This window comes from Chelonoidis abingdonii, chromosome 1 (assembly GCF_003597395.2).
Source record: "Chelonoidis abingdonii isolate Lonesome George chromosome 1, CheloAbing_2.0, whole genome shotgun sequence".
NCBI lineage: Eukaryota > Metazoa > Chordata > Testudines > Testudinidae > Chelonoidis > Chelonoidis abingdonii.
The window spans coordinates 101,382,765-101,400,074 of record NC_133769.1 but is presented as its reverse complement, the minus strand read 5'-3'; the positions used below and the strand labels follow the sequence as shown (position 1 = coordinate 101,400,074).

The 17,310-nt window shown below is 41.8% G+C and overlaps 1 protein-coding gene across 16 annotated transcripts in view; it reads right to left on the bottom strand.

Moving 5' to 3' along the window:
• RBFOX2 (RNA binding fox-1 homolog 2) overlaps window positions 1-17,310 on the bottom strand; it is a 287,040-nt gene that overhangs the window by 31,303 nt on the left and 238,427 nt on the right. For 12 of the 16 annotated variants that reach the window (XM_075068580.1, XM_075068545.1, XM_075068564.1 and 9 more), the window contains 3 exons: window positions 14,729-14,782; window positions 4,517-4,609; window positions 1,756-1,816 (listed from right to left, as the gene is read on the bottom strand). In XM_075068580.1, the coding sequence (XP_074924681.1) occupies window positions 1,756-1,816; window positions 4,517-4,609; window positions 14,729-14,782 (208 nt within the window). The remainder of the gene's footprint in view (window positions 1-1,755; window positions 1,817-4,516; window positions 4,610-14,728; window positions 14,783-17,310) is intronic. The other 4 variants (XM_075068567.1, XM_075068573.1, XM_075068565.1 and 1 more) reach the window with 1 other exon arrangement.

Genomic DNA, 17,310 nt, shown 5'->3' with positions numbered 1-17,310 from the left:
TTCCCTGGCAGCACGGGTCGTTGGAACAGGAAGCGGAATGACCCGCACCCTTCCGTCCCCTTCCCACAACCCACAGCGACAAAATGGGACGAGGTGCTCTGTGGGATAGCTGCCCACAATGCACCACTCACAACAGCGCTGCAAATGCTGCAAGTGTGGACACACTGCAGCGCGGGTCGCTGTCAGTGTGGACACCCTGCAGCGCTGGCCCTGCACAGCTGTACGACCACAGCTGTAACTACCAGCGCTGCAAAAATGTAAGTGTAGCCATACCCTAAGATGATCAGGTCTGATTTCTACAAAAAAGTCTTTACTTTTCATTGCAGGCCTCATCTGTTTACTTGGTAACCATGCAGGTTTTACTAATAAATATCATATATCTTTCCTCCACAGGAGTCCTATGAAACTTACTACATTTTAACTACCCAGCCTCACCTTTGAGGTCTTATAAATCATCTTTCTGGTGTGATTTGATCACAGCCCAACAATGTCACTACTTAATATGCTGGGGGGGTAATGCTGAATGATGTAATGCACACCCTTTGGTTGCACTGGGTGTATTGCCTGTGCACTGCCAACTCTGTGAGCAAGAGGCTAAGATGATCGCTGCTAAGATAAGAACTTGGATAGACAGACATGGATTTTAATTTCCAAATCTAGTCAGTCTCACATGGCAGTGAAAAGCACTAACTAGTACACTCAAACTGCCCAAATACCATACACCTTTACATTAAAATAATGGAGACTTTACGGGTTGACAAACCAAAAGGATGCTCCTGCCAATCACCCTGGTCTATATGTCATTACAATGTAACCCTCTACATTCTCTGTCCCTATTCACTGGGTAAAACAGCACAACCACTTTGCACTTCCATAGTGACTTACCACCACAGGATTTCAAAGCTCTTTACGAACATTCATTAAGCTTCACCACACTTGGGAAACTGGTACATGCAAATTAAGTGACTTGCCCAAGGGTACATAGTAAATCTGTAGACGAGGCAAGAATAGGAGCCAGATCTTTTGATTTCCAATCTTCTGTTTTAACCACCAACCCATGCTCTCTCATGATCTACTGTATGCTTAACTTGCTACTGCACAGAAGCTGTTTGGGAACATTTTCAGTGCAACTGGGGACCACTGACTTTGTCTCAGGACAACTTTGTGTACCTCAGTCTGTCCCAGGACAACTTTGTAAATTCTACATTTCATTTCACTGGGGGATGAGATTTAAAATATACAGCATCCGGTATTACGGTGCTCAGTTCTCATAAGGAAAAGCCTCTTCACATAACGTGCACTGTTTAATAAGCGTATTGCTCTTTCTATACTATGCTACATAGAGTTGCTGCAGAGAGATTGGTAGACAACAGATCCAAGACTTCTAATCACTCCACAAAACAACTGAGTCATTCCTTATTCATGTTCCTTGGGAAATTGTTGACAACAGACAAGTTCTCTGAGAGACAAACTGTTTGGTGCCCCAGCTTTCCTGGCTGCAAGGAGAGAGTTATATTTACAGCTAAAAGTAAGGCCAAGATTTTTCAAAAATGAGTTCCTAAAGTTGGGCTCCTAAATCCACAGTTAAGCACCTAAGTAAGTTGCCTGAGTTTCAAAGGTGCTGAGCATTCAGAGATCTCACTGTAGTCAAGAAACAATGAGACCTTGTAATAAGGCGTTCAATTTGAGGCTGTAGAGTTTGTCACCATCCCTGAAACCTTTCAGTTTAGGATTAGCGCAAACATTCTCTCTTACCATTTGCATATGGCGTGACCATCTTCTTATTGGTCATCACGCGTGCTGTGGCATTATTCACCTAAAAGCAAGAAAGGGATGGGGGAGGAGAGGGAAGGAAGTACAAGACGTTAGGGAAAATTATAACTACCTCTCCAATATCTCATACCTTATACATCTTAGAGCAAAGAAATCAAACAGCTACTTTTATAAAAATACAAAATATTTAAATTACTATTAGAAGTTGCCACTTAATTGTAAACATTACAGCTAATTGTGGCACTTAATGCATTTAAACAAAAGGCCAACGAGAGTAAAATTGGGATTCTCAGACATCCTGCCACCATTAGAGCACACTGGATATCTGCAGCTCACCAACTGGACGGGCAAAAAGCTTGTCCGAGGCCCACTGGAGTGGTATGGATGGTGATCTCTGTAGCTGAGGCAGAGGAAAAACAAAGCAGGTGGTGAATAAACTAGCTCCTTTTAGAAGCCCACCATTAAAATGTCGTAGACCACAAATGTCACAGACAAACAGGTCTTCAAGAAGAAAAGTAATCTGGTTTCTAGTTGTCTTGGATTTAATCTCGCTAGGCCAAGAGAGACTTTTGGAATTCTGTGAGACATTGGCCTTCAACTCAGTTTCAAGATGCCCTTGGGTTACTCATTTATTTATCTCTGATTTTAAAATTCTCACAAAAATCTCTTAAAATAAAATGCAGAGGTGTAGATGGGTCTCCTGGTTTCATTGTACCCTCCACCCTCATTACAGAGCTCCGCATAGTTCCAAGCATTCTGAGTGCTACAGCAAGTGGGTGTTACAGCATAGGTGGTGCTGATAAAGAAAGGATGGATGGGGTTTGAAAGCCAAGTTACTGCAGCCCTGTGTCAGACACAGCCTCAGAGTTCTTGCAAGGAGGGTGAAGCTTCTTAGCAGGAATCAATGATCTGTCAAAATCTCAGGCCAGAATGGAACTGAGAGGCCAGAGGAATGAAGGAAGCCAGTCTTAAGGAGAAGTAAACCAAAAAAGAGTCTCGTTATATCCTTTGGGATTTATGGAGTGGTGAGCCTGTGCAGGCGAGGGGAGCCTGGAACCACATTTACTCTAGTTTTGGCCCAAAAACAATATAAACATTACACATTTAAAAAAGAAAGAATGGAAAACAACAAAGATGAGACTGAGAGCATGCAGTTAAACACACACTGATAAAAGAAAGTGAAAAAAATACAATTGATTGGAGGGGAGGGGAGGAGAAGAGGGAGAAGAGAGGGTCTCACAGACAATCATTAAGATGGAGCAAATGCCTGAAATCAGCTGCTACAGCAAAGTGCAACACAAGCTCTTAAAGGAAAAATTGCCAGAACCAATCAGAAACCACCAGTCAGCAAAGAGAGACCAACAGCTGCATTTAACTGAGTAAAGAAATAAACTGGAGAGGGAGGGCATGGGGGCGGGGGGCAGAGAGAGAGAGAGAACAAACAATCACAGCTACAAACAGGTCTGGGAAAGACAGAGCAAGAGAAAGAAGGGGCAGGAGAGAGAGAGGAGGGGATGGGTGCATTAATAAAAACCAGCCAAACTGGAGTTCAGTAACTCTGAGTAAGATGTGCAAGGGGAAATCACCATGAAGTCAGTAATCAAACAGCTCAGACTGCTACAAAACGATACGTACATCCAAAGTCCAGGCGGCATTACTCAATAGCATTGAAAATAAAAGAGGGGAAAAGGGAAAGGAGGCGGGTGGGGACAACAAGTCAAATCACATTTTGTAGTGTTAATGTGAGATGGCAGATGGATTTTTTTCTTTCTTATTTAATTTTGTTTTTGTAACTTTAAGAAAAATTTAAAAAATACAAGCTTCTTCTCCAGCGCTTTCGTTTCACTTACCGCCAACTCGTACCATCGCCAGCATTGTGTATAGTTACCATGGAAAGAGTGAGTCAAGTGAAGGGCCCTAAACGCTAAACCATCGAAAAGGGAAATAAAAAAAACAAAAACAAAAAAAAAAGCAAAATATGCAGACATCTTACTCAAAAAGGCGGCTTTTTTGTTTAATATTTTTTAATATTTAGTACTTTTTTTTTTTTTTTTGATAAAGAAAGAGGGAGATGGGGAAGGGGCCAGTTAGCCTTCAACAAGGTGGAACAGAAAATTGGTGAGCACCGTGCAACGGCCTCATATGTAGCTACTCTGGCCAGACACTTAACCCTTCTACTGAGAGCTCTCCTTACAGGAAGTTTTAAGAGTTAACTTTGACTGCAGACAGATCAAGAAGGCAGCTATAGCAGCCCAATCGGTGCCTTTTCCCCTCTACCCTGCCCTCAACATCAGCTCACACTCATATGAAGGAGAACTGGCCTCTGAGGAAAGAGAGGATACTGGCTGCCCCCTGCTTTATTGTCAGACACAGAGTTAGAAATCAGACAGTACTTTTTGAGTTACTTTTGTTCAGGCCTGATAACAAACAGGAAATCGGAGCCTCACAAACTGAAGCAAAGGAAAATTAAGACAGCAGAAGGGCAAAAATTTGGAGTGGGTGGGAAACAAACTTAAAAAGAAAAAAAAAAGAAAGAAAAAGAAAAATACTCAAATCAACCAAAGATATTTTTTGGGAGGGGACGTCACTTTTGTACACTTCAGTGCAGTGGGGTGAAGGACACAGACAAAAACATACGCACACACAAGACGGGGATCCAAATGTGAAATAAGTGAGGCAAGACACAAAAAAGAAATAAAAAGAATAAATATAAAGAAGAAATTGAATTACTGAAGACATGCACCTCGATTTTACGGCCCTCTACCACGGTGCCGTGTAATTTCTCCCTGGCCCTGTCTGCATCAGCACTATTCTCGAAAGTTACGAACCCGAATCCCTGCATGCAGCGGGAGAAGGGGGGAAAACATGCACATCATTATATATTGAAATACTGATCTCTAGATAAATAGAGAAAAAATATCACAGTATGAAATTGACATCAGCACAACTCAGCAATACTCTCCTAGAGTCACATAGTTGGTTCATGCATGTTTCATAAATAAAAGAAATTCAATTCAATAAAATAAAGCAATTTTAATCAGAATATTAAATAATTAATAATAATAAATAATAATAATGAAAAGAAAATGTAAAAGCAATTGAGGCCAGACCAAAAAAGAAGTTCCAAGTTACTCGAGACAAATTTTCTTAAAGGTAAATCCTAGGCCCTATTCTATTCTGATGTAGAGAAGCTGGTAAAGCCCGAGCCAGACATTTCACGTCACTGCCAATTAATGCCTATGCTACTCTGTGGACCTTTATATGGTATTGAAAGGCACCTGGTAGTTTCAACAGTTTCTTGCAGGAGAGAGATGTGGTTTGAGTTAAGGATTGGGCCCCAGGAATTCCTCTGTTCTGATCCTGGCTCCTACACTGACACCACTGTAGCTATGGGCAAGTCACCCTCTCTGCTTCACTTTTCCCATCCGTAAAATGGGTACAATAATAATATTTACCTACCTCACAGAATTGTTGTGAAGATTAGATGTTTGTAAAGCCCAGTGTAAGTTCTCCGGGCAGAGATCATGTCTACCTCTATGTCTGTACAGTGCCCAGGACAGGCCCCTGATGCTAACTCAGGCTTCTAGGTGGTACCAAAATATAAACATGTAAAGCACTATATATCATCATCAGAAAAGAGCGGTGTAAAATTCTCCCTCTGTGACTGCCATATCAAATCTATATAGTATAATAAGTCTGAATGAGATTTCTATGTACATTAATGTCATAGGCCAAGACAGGATTTAGCTGACATCCCCTATCCCACAGCTGCCTCCCTCCTAACTCAGCTACATACCTAGACCACTATCTTACCAATTCCTACTTCAAAAGGGTATCTTGGTTTCTTCTAATTGTGTGTTGAGACAAGCGGGACCACCAGGTGGGCTTGAACTCTGAAGCTGGAGAAGAATGGTTTCCCATTGGCCTTTAAGCAGGGGCGCTGGAACAATTTGTATAGCGGGGAGGCGGGGAACCACTGAACCAAACTAAACCCTGTAGATGATGGAAACCACTTCCAGACAGCACCTATGCCTATTAGGGTAACTATGGTGGCCCAAGGGCTATTGTGACATCTCCTTACATGCAGAGCCCCAGGCCTACTAAGCCCAGGTCACCTGGAACACACGTACAGAATCTCTGTCCTATGCCTCCACTCATGCAGGTTCATTCAATCATAAAACAGTGCAGTGTATGACATCACACTGACTCCCATGGGGATGAACTGCACTGTCACACGGATGGACTGACGAGACTAAATTAACTAGGAATTTAACTAGCAGCAAATGATACATTCTAACAGATAGCTCTGATGATTTGGACATTCTTAATATAAAAATCTTGAGCTCAGGAACCAAGGTGAAAATTTCACCTCAGATTGCTTTTCAGATCCTTTATGAACAGGAGAGGGGTACCTAGTTGCTGTGCCTTGGTATAAAATGACCACCAGTTGTGTACAGACAGTAATCTGTGCTGGAACCACCCTGGGGAGCAGGGAGAACAAAGCTTGTGTTTGATGTAATTGAAACAATTATACTAAACAGACACCCAGATAATGTGAGTGATGTAAGACTATGCCTCTGCAGGGAAAAGGCATCTCAGCTCTGCAGCCCCCTTCTTCAACAGACAGGCTAAAGTGGGGTAGCAGCATCTTGATTTCTAAACATGCTTAATGGCAAAAGGCTAGTAGGCTATCATTTTACCAAGGGTCTTTTAAGGTTTTATAATGAGAACCTTATAAGGTTTGAGCCATTTGCTATTCCGGTAGCCTTGTGCACAGTAGCCCTTATTCTTCACAATTGGGTTTCCAGTACAAAATCCTTTTTCATTTGTAAAGCAGGGTGTTTTTTGGTGGTGGTAGTTGTCTTTTTAAGATCAAGAGAAAAAATCGTAGCTAATGATTAAATTGTAACACTGGCTTCTGTAAGAGAATCTCATGTCTCCTCTTACCCCAGGAATCGAAACTTCCAGCCAATCACATTTTCCTGGTTACTAAAAAAATAAAACAAACTATGTGACTCCTTTTTCAAAGCAGTTTGAAAGTGTGTTGCTGAAATGAGTTAAAATTTGCACCACGTGGTGGGCAGAATCAGGGAAGGCCAACCAATCTGAATTGATAAAACCCTCTTGAACCTTGGCTCAGACATGCTGGAGCTGAGCTTGCTGCCAAAGGAGGATAGACCATAGGTTGCCTTTAAAGGCAACCTGTGAAGGTGGAAAAGTTATACTTGTGTCCCTCTTTGCTTCTTTATGGTGTATAAAGGCAGCCTGAAAATTTCTTGTAAAAAAATTAAAAATAAAAACTTGCTTTTTCATTTAAAACATAGTTATTATCTGTCCTGGAAGAGTTTATGGAGAGAAGAGAATTAAAAGAAATTCTGACATCACAAATGACATAAAACTGAGCAACCGAGGAAAAGAGATTTTTAGGGCTTGTCTATACACAAACTGGAACCAAAATAACTATTCTGGTTTTACTTCACACTATTCTAGACAGTGTAAATCTGTGTGGGGACATTTATTTTTGGAATAAGAGTCCCTATTTCGAATGAACTTAAGTAAAAAAAATTTGAAACCAACAACTAATATCAAACTGGGGCACTCATTCCAAAATGAATGCCCACACACAGACTTGCACCAAAATAACTAAAGGCATGAATTAAAACTGATATAGTTATTTTGGTTCCAGTTTATGCATAGACAAGCCCTCAGACTGTATCCCTCGGTTGACACTTATTTAATTCGAATACCCAATTAACACTTTGGACTATGGATGATGTTACAGATTCAACACCTATGCACCCTGCATTAAAGTATGAGACCATATAATGCACATCTGAGCCTTCCAACTAGTACTCCACAGGCAACTTCTGTTGGTCCAATAAAAGATATTACCTCACCCACCTTGTTTCTCTAATACCTGGGACCAACATGGCTACGACAACACTGCCTACAACTACAACCCCAGTAAAAGTAGACCAGACTGGACCTGACATTACTGCTATTTCTAAGGCTTAAAAAACAAAAAAAAACAAAAGGCAGAATTCTTATTTTCTTCATTTGTTTTAAAAATTTCCATGTGGGAGAAAAAAGGCACAACACCGATTTTTAAAAATCTTTTTTTTAAAAGATGACCTACAAAAGAATGGAGATTATTTTGTACCCACATTCATTTATAACAGTCTTCTCCCTGCCCCCCGATAATTTCTACTCACACCCAAGACTGTCTGCTTTACAAAACAATACTCGTTTCAAGCAAAAAATATTTGCTAACTGGATCCACAATGGGCAAAGGCTCTCCTTACCTCTGCAGGCAGTGGGCTAGATCCAGGGATGATGCAGGCCTGGGTCAAGAGAGATCTAGGGTTTTCTAAATATTACAGGTAGACTAAGTTTAATAGGACTGTTATGACTTTCCAACATCAACCTTGCCAGTGGCTCAACCGTCAGTAGGAAATAAGATCAAGCTTAGACAATACTGGGTACCCCCAAAGAAACCTCTCTGCAACATTTGAGCTATCTGCAACCCAACAGCACCCCTCTCTCTTTTCCCAAAGGCTTGTTTGAGGGCCCTGAAGAGACCGAGTAACTGTCACCCTTTTAGTCTGGCCTCAGATTCCGCAATAAATAACAAGCAACAGGATGAGCGGTGTAAAAAAATAGATAGATAGAGATATATAGTCTTTGAATGTTTCCATCTCTGAAGAATGAGAAAGAAAATTTACCATGTGACCGTAAAGGGAGAAATCAAAAGCAGACGGTTCTCCTGGGTGTGGCCAGAACACAGAAATTAAAACAAAACAAAACAATAAAACAACAAAAAACATAAAATAAAAACCAAAGGAAACTAAACCAGTCCCTTGAAATCCATGCATTGTTAACTCTTTGTTTTCCACTGTGCTTAGAACATTCACCCGAGCAGCAGTATCTTTGTCTTGTGTTGCTAGAACACAAAGCCTCTGAAGGGCAATTCCTTAACTTGCTGCTACATTCAAAAATTAATTTTTACCAAAAATAAGTTGTTTTTCTGAAAATAAACCCTCTTTATAGACACAGTCAAGACACAGAAGCATAGAGACATGGCCAGGAAAGTCCAGCAGTTCAGGCTGCCTGCTTCCACGGTTTTAGGAGAGATTACGGGACCTTCCACCTTCCTCCATAATCCACCTGAGATGAGTGATTGGAATGCACCAACAGCAGCAGAGCAAGAGATTCAGAAACAAGCTCTCACTGTTTAAAGAGTGAACACACATTCCCCAAACCCTGCAGGAGGAGAACAGTAGATCTTCTGGTCAGTAAGGGAAATCAAACTAAGGGCTTGTCTACAAGCAGAGTTGCACTTAGGTGCGATTTTAAATGGATTTAGTTAAGCCAGCACACAAATGGCTGTGTGAACTCTCTTATTTTGTTTTACACCAGACTTTGTTCAGTTTGTCTCAAATTAATTATGAATTGGTATAAACTCAGCTGAAATTAGTGACCAGTAAGCCAAAATAAAAGTGCGCACACCAGGATTTGCCTGAGTTCAGACTGCATGTGGACAAGGCCTAAAATTGTAGCTAGACAACAAGGGGGAAAGATTTTGGCTACATTTCTTTCATTCCATGTAATTACTAAAGACCATGCTGACAAAAGAATGTGGCAATGATTTAACTTGTCTGTCTTTGAACCAATTTAGTTAAATCAATACAAACCTGTGTGGACACACTTATTTCAGTTTAGTAAGAAAATAATAATGAACTATGTCTACATTGGCACTTTGTTGGTTAAACCTTTGTCAGTCAGCGCTATGTCAGTAGGAGACACTCTCCCGCTGCCATCGCTACCACCTCTCATTAGGGGTGGCTTACTTATGCAAGCGGGAGAGCTCTCTCCTGCTGGCCTAGAGAGGCTACACAGGAGACCTTACACTGGCGCAGCTGCAGCAGTACTGCCGTGAGGTCTTCAGTGTAGACATAGCTTTAGGGACTTATTTGGCTTTAGTTTAAATTGACTTAAACCAACATAAGAGTGTCCACACATCTTTTGCACTGGTTTAACTAAATGGGTTTAAAATTACAGCTTTAGTTAAATGGGTGCAAATTTCTTATTTAGGCAAGTTAGTGTGCAGGTATATTTTTAAAAAATAGGTGTGTGCTTTCTGCAACTATGCTGTGCTATAAAAGTTGTATGAGCAGCATGAGATACCTACCCCCACTCCCAGCTTTCAAGGGCATAGCAAAAGTAGGGAGGAGTGTCCGCTCTACCAGTGTTTTGAAGCTGTTCCTTGTCTTTTATCACAAGGGTGATATAACTTCTACTTGGGCTGCTGCTGCTGCCAGACCAATTCTGCATCTGGAGTATGGGCAATATTATGATTCTGAATATATAAATTCTGATGTTGGTGCTTCACGAGTTAAGGAGCTTGATTTTCTTTGTTTTGTAGGTGCACTAATTGTTTCTTCACTCATGTTTCCCTCTTAAGATCCTGAGATGGGTGTGTTCCAGAAAAAGGTCTGAAAAGGTGATGTAACCCATCCCTTCCTCTAGCAGTGAGGCTCCAGGAGATGTGTTTCAGTCCTTGGGGAAAGAAGAGGTGATGACTGGGTGCTGGAACAGCATGTGAAAGTAAGAGGATTTATTTGGGGATAACAGAGGAAATGAGAGAGAGATTTGCACATGAGTGTCCTTTAACTAATCATCCCTTTTTGGTTTCTCTGGTTTAGATCTCAGGAATGTAGGAGATGCTGTTGCTGCAGCACAGACTGCCATGGCAACCTTCAGTACAGGAAGTCCATAAAGGGTGGGTGGATGTATCAGTGTGCCTGCTAACCACCTCTGCCTGTTTTCTGTCTGAATTGCAATAGATCGGAACAAAATTTACAGAACGTGTATGAAATTTTACAAAATGTTAAAATGAAGCATACAACTACACAGGGGACTGGAGTGGTGCTGAGCGGGGCCCTGTGTGAATTAAATTTCTCCTTGAACCAGAATCCTGTAATCAAATATGTGGCCAGTAGCCCAGGTCACCACAGTAGTAGTGTGCACTATTGTCAGAAGGTTCCTCAGCTAGCAGCTAAAAGTGGAACTCTATACATATGATCGACGTATATTTGTCCAACAAGCCACAATCCCTTTTGGGGTTAAGCTTCACCGGATTTGCTCCTGTGGATACTACCTTCTCTCTCATAAGAATTTCAGAACACTATTCAGGACACTGGGCTAACTTTTTTGATGGGTCTGGGTTTTCCCCATGAAAGGAAGCGGGGGACATCATTTACGTAATTCTAAAACCAATGGCATGTGAGATCTGTACTAAAACTGAACTCTTAATATTTTTTTGTAAATGATTCCCTCATTAACCAATTAGCAGTCAGGACTCTTGGTTCAGAAGTAGTCTTATTTTGTTATTAATATCAACCTGTGCACAGCTCTGAATGCTGCATCTTGAATGACTGATGAGGAGAAAAGCGCTAAGTTTCCTTCTGGTGTAATGTTTCCTTATAGCTTCTGGGAATAGGAAATGGAGGGAGCAGGTCTCAATTAAAATTCTATGGTTAAGCTAACATGCAGATGGCATTAACGCCGCAAACAAGCACAGTTGTTCAGCTGGTGTACCAACGTTGGGACATCTACTAGAAGAGGTGCCTCCTCCAACAAGTGGAGCATCATATACCCTCACCTACTCTGGATGTATTCTGTCCATGGTTCACTAAAATGCATGGTGAATTGGAGATGGGAGTGTTGTACCATTTACATGAATCAGAACTAGAATTTTTATGGTAAGTTGAGGGAAATAAAAAACAAACAGCTAGTTTCCTGGGGGGGGGGGGGGGGGGAATCCCATTTAAGGGAAATCTGAAGTCATTCTGTTAGGCAAGCTGAAAACTACAAGAAAACCAAGAGGCCTTATAACATTCATGTATACTTTCGAATGGGTAGCAGCACAGACTCGGTGTAAAGACCACCAGGGGCAACAGTGTCATTTTAAATAGTCCAATCAGAGGAGCACTCTGATTAGTTTGGAATCCAAATAACCTGATTAGGGGAAACCACCACATGACTTGGAACTAATTCACCCCGCCCCCACACTTCAGAAAGTCAACAATGCAATTTTCCAACATGAGTAACACAATTCAGTTGTTGTGATGTAACATGACTCAGTTAGCATATTTCTCAGGTGTTCAGGGGCCACAATCATTTGCCCTGTTGGGCACAATTCCTCTCAGAATGTAAAAAAAGAACATCACCCATCTAAGTGAATTAATGATGCAGAAAGAAAAGTTATCAGTTCATCTCAAGTGGATCCAAAAGGAAGGCTATAACTTGCACATTTTCTCAAATCCCTACATTTACCAGCCTTGGAGTAATTTCTGGCAGAGAACCTCTGCCACCATTAGGTAGGGACAAAAAGCTCCTCAGACCATGGAAGAGTTTCCCATCGCATACTGGATGGGGGCAAAACCAGGGGAATTTGGGATTTACCTTTATACCTTAAATATTTACCAAACACACATACAAACTACATCCTTTAGGAACTCTGGGAAGGGGAGTGGAGCATTGAGAACACAGCACAAGGCAGGCAGCAAGAGCATCTGCTTTCAGATTCCCAAGAGAGAGGAGAAGGAGAAGAGAGAGGTTTCATATAATTAGATTTCAAAGGAAACCACAGGGCAGGAGAAATGCATTCAGATCTTTAATTTATTTCAAATTTTATTTTGGAGGTGGGAGGGAGTGGAGGGGAAGAACCCAAGAGTGAATAAGGGGCCTCCAGAAAGATCCATTTCCTTTGCTTCACCATCAGGTCACCAAACTGTTGTTTTTACGTTATAGTGTGAATATCAGGTGGTTCGTGCAGCTATACCCCACTCAGTAAGACTTGGGCTTCCCATTTTCATACTAAGTAGGAATAATTTTGGCATTTTTAAAAAACAATTATAATTACTTTGGGTACAGCAGGATGCAAAATATCATGAACAAATATTCTTTGGGTGTATTCTGGGTTCCATTCAAGCTGTTCCCCATCTCTGAAACAGCAAGCATCAGTTTTGCAACTACTCATTGCTATGAAGTTGACAAGCAGCAATAGGAAACTGGATATCCAGAATATTATGTCTTTGGATTGTTTTCATTTAAAAAATATTTACTAAGAATCCAGGGCAAAATTCCGCAAAAGACTCTTCAGCAAACATGTTTTTTGTTTTAACCGAAAACCAGAAGCCTTGGGCTTAAATTATCTTCTTGCACAGCTAATGTTCATAATCAGAATTCAAGGCTTCCCAGAAAATCCTCCATGTAAATATCCCTGAAATGGGAAAGGGCAGGTGTGGGTGTTTAATGCAGGGCTGGGGGCAAAGACTGGGTGTGTATGGAAGTGGAAAAGCACACAGAACTGTAAAGCACAAATACCGTGGGGAAGAGGTATATAGCTCCACGGTTTTCTGACAGGTCAGTTGGTTTTGTTTTTTCTTTAGTGATTACTTTCAGAAAAAGCAGAGATTTTGCTAGAGGCTGTTCACAACGCCCGAGAGAAATTACTAAAATCAAGGCTAATTCACAGACAGCTCTGCCCTACAAACATCAGAAAACTGTGCAGAGCAGAATAAATATTTACATTTTCTGCCATAGCTGAATGTTTCTGGTAAAAGCATGTTGGGTTTACTGTATCTATAAAGAGACAGAAAAAACTCTCAAACTAAACTATCCAGAAACCTATTTACACAGATTGGATTATAAAACACACAGAATGGGCAAAAATGGGTGGAGGGATATGCTGTCAGGAGTGGGAAGTGAATCTTGGTTCTTTTAGACATAAAACAACCCCTTGCTTGGATTCCAGAGAATGCATGGAAATATTAAGGAATTTTAAAATGTAATTTAGGGAACACAGGTGAGAATTTGTGGAGAACCTTGTATATCAGTATATCACTGAAGGAGCAGTGGGACTGCATAGTGCTGTGAACTTCAAACCCAAGGGAAAGGCAGGGATTTTAAAATATAAACTGCTTAGCTGGCTTGCATCTTCAAAATCTCGTGTGAGAGAGGAAATTTTCATTTTTAATTGAAAATGGGAATCGTAGCACTGATTAAGTCAAGCATAGTATAGACATGCACTGTGCAAGCTTCCCCCACAGAGCTCTGCCAATGCACCTTGATCCTGACCTGCAACACTCCCTGCTATTCCAGTGCTGGACCTCCTGGGCAGAGAGAGAATCACATCAATTTGTCATTGTGACGATCTTGGTTATGAGATGAGACCCAACTGCCAGTTAGGACAGAGATCACTGAAATTCACTACATTTGACCTGAGCAGCATTTGAAGCCTGGACTCCAGAGAGGTAAATTAGCATCAATGCTGAACAAAACCTCCCTTTTGATGCCTCTTAAAGGTGAAAATAGCTGCGCAAATAGAAATTCAATGGGGAAGAGTTCATACTGGGGGAAATTGTGGGTGCTTAATTTAAGTATCAGATGTCTCTGTCAAGGAAGGCCAGTATTTCTCACAATAGTCTATTAAGTTTTATGGCGAGGAAAAAATTCCTTGCATATGTGAGATATTCCACTTACTCTAAATAAGCACTTTTTTATGTAATAAAAACCGCTTTATGGATATCAATACATAACACATAGTGTCACCTTGTCTTGCCTTCCCCAGAGAACACCACATTGCTCTGCAGTGAAAACTGCTGCTAAGAGGGTTCAAATGACTCCCTCCTCCATCACAGGGTTGGGGAACCTGATCTCTCATTAGAGAGAGGAATGTTTGGGAGCATTTGGATGTGCTGCCCAGAACTGGCCATGCTTGGATTCTGGAGTTAGAGGGAGCAGGAGAGAGTCCCAGAAGTAGCTTCTCCATTCCCCCCCATCACACCAGTTCCTCCTGATCTCTGCAGAGCATATTATCTAGGCAACGAACTGCCTCTTTCTCTGTGCAATCAAAACAACAAGAGAAACTGGATATAGAAACAGGACTTACCTTGGAGCCACGCTCATTAAAGATTATCTCTACATCAAGGATTTTGCCGAACTGCTGCAGAGAGACAAGAGAAGAAAGATTTATTCCTTGCTAGCCACTTCCACTCTCTTTATTTTTGTCTTCTTTACACATGAAAGAAGGGAGGTGGGAATCCTTCCATTTCTGACTCAAGTGAGAGCACTAAATCCCAGTGACAACCCTAGAGCTGCCCCACTTCTCTGGGGCCCTCAGACTCTCTCTCGGTCACAGACCCATTGGTTTGACTTGACTTTTCTCTTCTCTCAGACTGTTATTTCCAGAACAGGTTTAGGTCTTGTCCTCACTCATATTTTCAACACTCTCTCTCCTCCCCCATTCTACTGTTTCCTCTCAGATTAGCGACACCTCCCAAATGTAGTCACATCATGCCATCTGCCTCCTGAAAGGGCTGTGACAAAGAGAAAGTGAATTGTAATCCTACTTCTCCGAAGAGGATAATCACACAGGACTCCTATTTTTGGGAATCTCCCTGCATAAGACATAGGAACTTCCCTAAACTCTTAGCTATTTTCAGGTTTGGCAACTAGAAAATGTTCAATAGTCATGAGTAAAACTGTAGGAAATAATGAGCTTGGCTAGAAATTTTTTGAAAAGATTAAATCGTGTTTTTAACTCCCCCACCCACCCTCGAGGCATGTGTGTGAGACCATCAGAGTTGCTAATGCTAACGCTCGCACGTTTATCACGAGTAACATGATTTTCACCCCTGTAGCAGGAGCTCTCTCCAGAGGGCTCACCTGAGATCAGGGCGGCGCTGTACAGACTCACAACTCAGGACAGCCTCTGACCTGAAGATCTTGCTAACCAGTACAAATGATAACGATAAGTGTGTTGCAGGAGTTGGAACTGGGGTGCACCAAATTATATTTACACACAACTCACTGATGACTTCCACAGGAAAGGCACTGTAGCTCATTAGCAAAGCCCTAAGGCATCCAGTCCTCCAGAAATACTAATGAGGCTTGCTTTCTGAAAAGTTAAATCAATATCTGACCTCCCAGAAACATACAACGGCTGGATTCTCCACTGTGTAGATACAGTAATACCTCTTACACAATGGTTTCAAACACACACGACAGTAAAAGTGCTCTCCCCATCTCGTCCTTTAAGGGACAGCTCAGAGCAACCAAAATACAAACTCCAAATATGCAATAAAAACAAAAACATCCAAACTCACTTCTGAATATAATGTTTTCGCATATTAAGTAATTCTAACAATTACAGTCATTCCAGGGTCCTTACATTAACTATATATTATATTCAAAAATTCACCTGAATAACCATAATACATTCAAAAAATGTCAAAAAAGTTACCTTTGAAAAATCAGTCAGTCAAAAGTTAAGAAATGACAGAACTAAGATTTCCTGAATAACTTTAATTCAACCCCCTTGTGCATATGTATTATGATTCAGTCCAATTATGTGATCTCTCACTGCTTCTTCCACAGGACCCTCGCCTCATTCAGCATGGTAGTTATTGAGTCTGTTGTCTATAGGATCCATCTCATTTGTTGCAGAGTTGGAAGGTATCTAGCGAATTTTCTTTGTACCCAGTTTGAGAGACCTGGGGACCAAGTTGCAGAAGCGTTGAGAACTCACAACAGCAAATGAAGGTGATTGGAGCTGTGCTTTGAACATACAAGGTGATGTAAAAATGCCAAATACCTTTAAAAATCAGGCCTTAGGAGCCTCAACTTGTGCACACGAAATTAGTGGATATTTCTGACAATTTTAGACCTTTCTCTCTGTGTGTGCCAGTTTCCCATCTGTAAAATGGGGATAACACCACAACTTCACTCTACAAGGATGTTGTGTAGATAAATTCATTAATGTCTGTGAAACACGTAGATATTATGGTGAATTCACAATAGGAATGGGCATGAGGAAATTAATTTTGTATTCAGTGCAAAGTTTGGATGTGTGTTAAATAAGGCTTAGGGCTATACATGAGGAAAACAAAGAGAAATATTTCATAACTCCCCATTCATTGGGCAATGTCCACCATTTTGAGCACTGAATAAGGCAGGGGTGCTTTGGAAAAATGTGTAATTAATTAGGGTTGCCAACTTTCTAGTTGCACAAAACCGAGCATCCTAGTCCCACCCTTCCCCAAGGCCCTGCCCCCGCACACTACATTCCTCCTCCCTCAGTGGCTTGCTCTCACCCACCCTCACTCACTTTCACTGGGCTGGGGCAGGGGGGTTGGGTGTAGGAGGGGGGTGAGGATTCTAATTGGGGGTGCGGGCTCCGGGGTGGGGCAAGAAATGAGGGGTTAAAGGTGCAGGAGTGGGCTCGGGGGTGAGTCTGAGAGAGTCGTTGTGTGAGAGAGAGTTGGAGTGCGAGAGGGGCTGTGGGTTGAGGCAGAGGGCTGGGGTGCAGGAGGGGGTGAGGGCTCTGGGGTCGGGCTGGGGTGCAGGAGTTCAAGTTGTGGGAGGGGGCTCTGGGCTGGGGCAGGGAGGTGAGGGCTCTGGGCTTGGGCTGGGGGGTTTGAGGTGCAGGAGAGGCCTCCAGGTTTGGGGGATCTCAGGGCTGGGGGCTTAGGT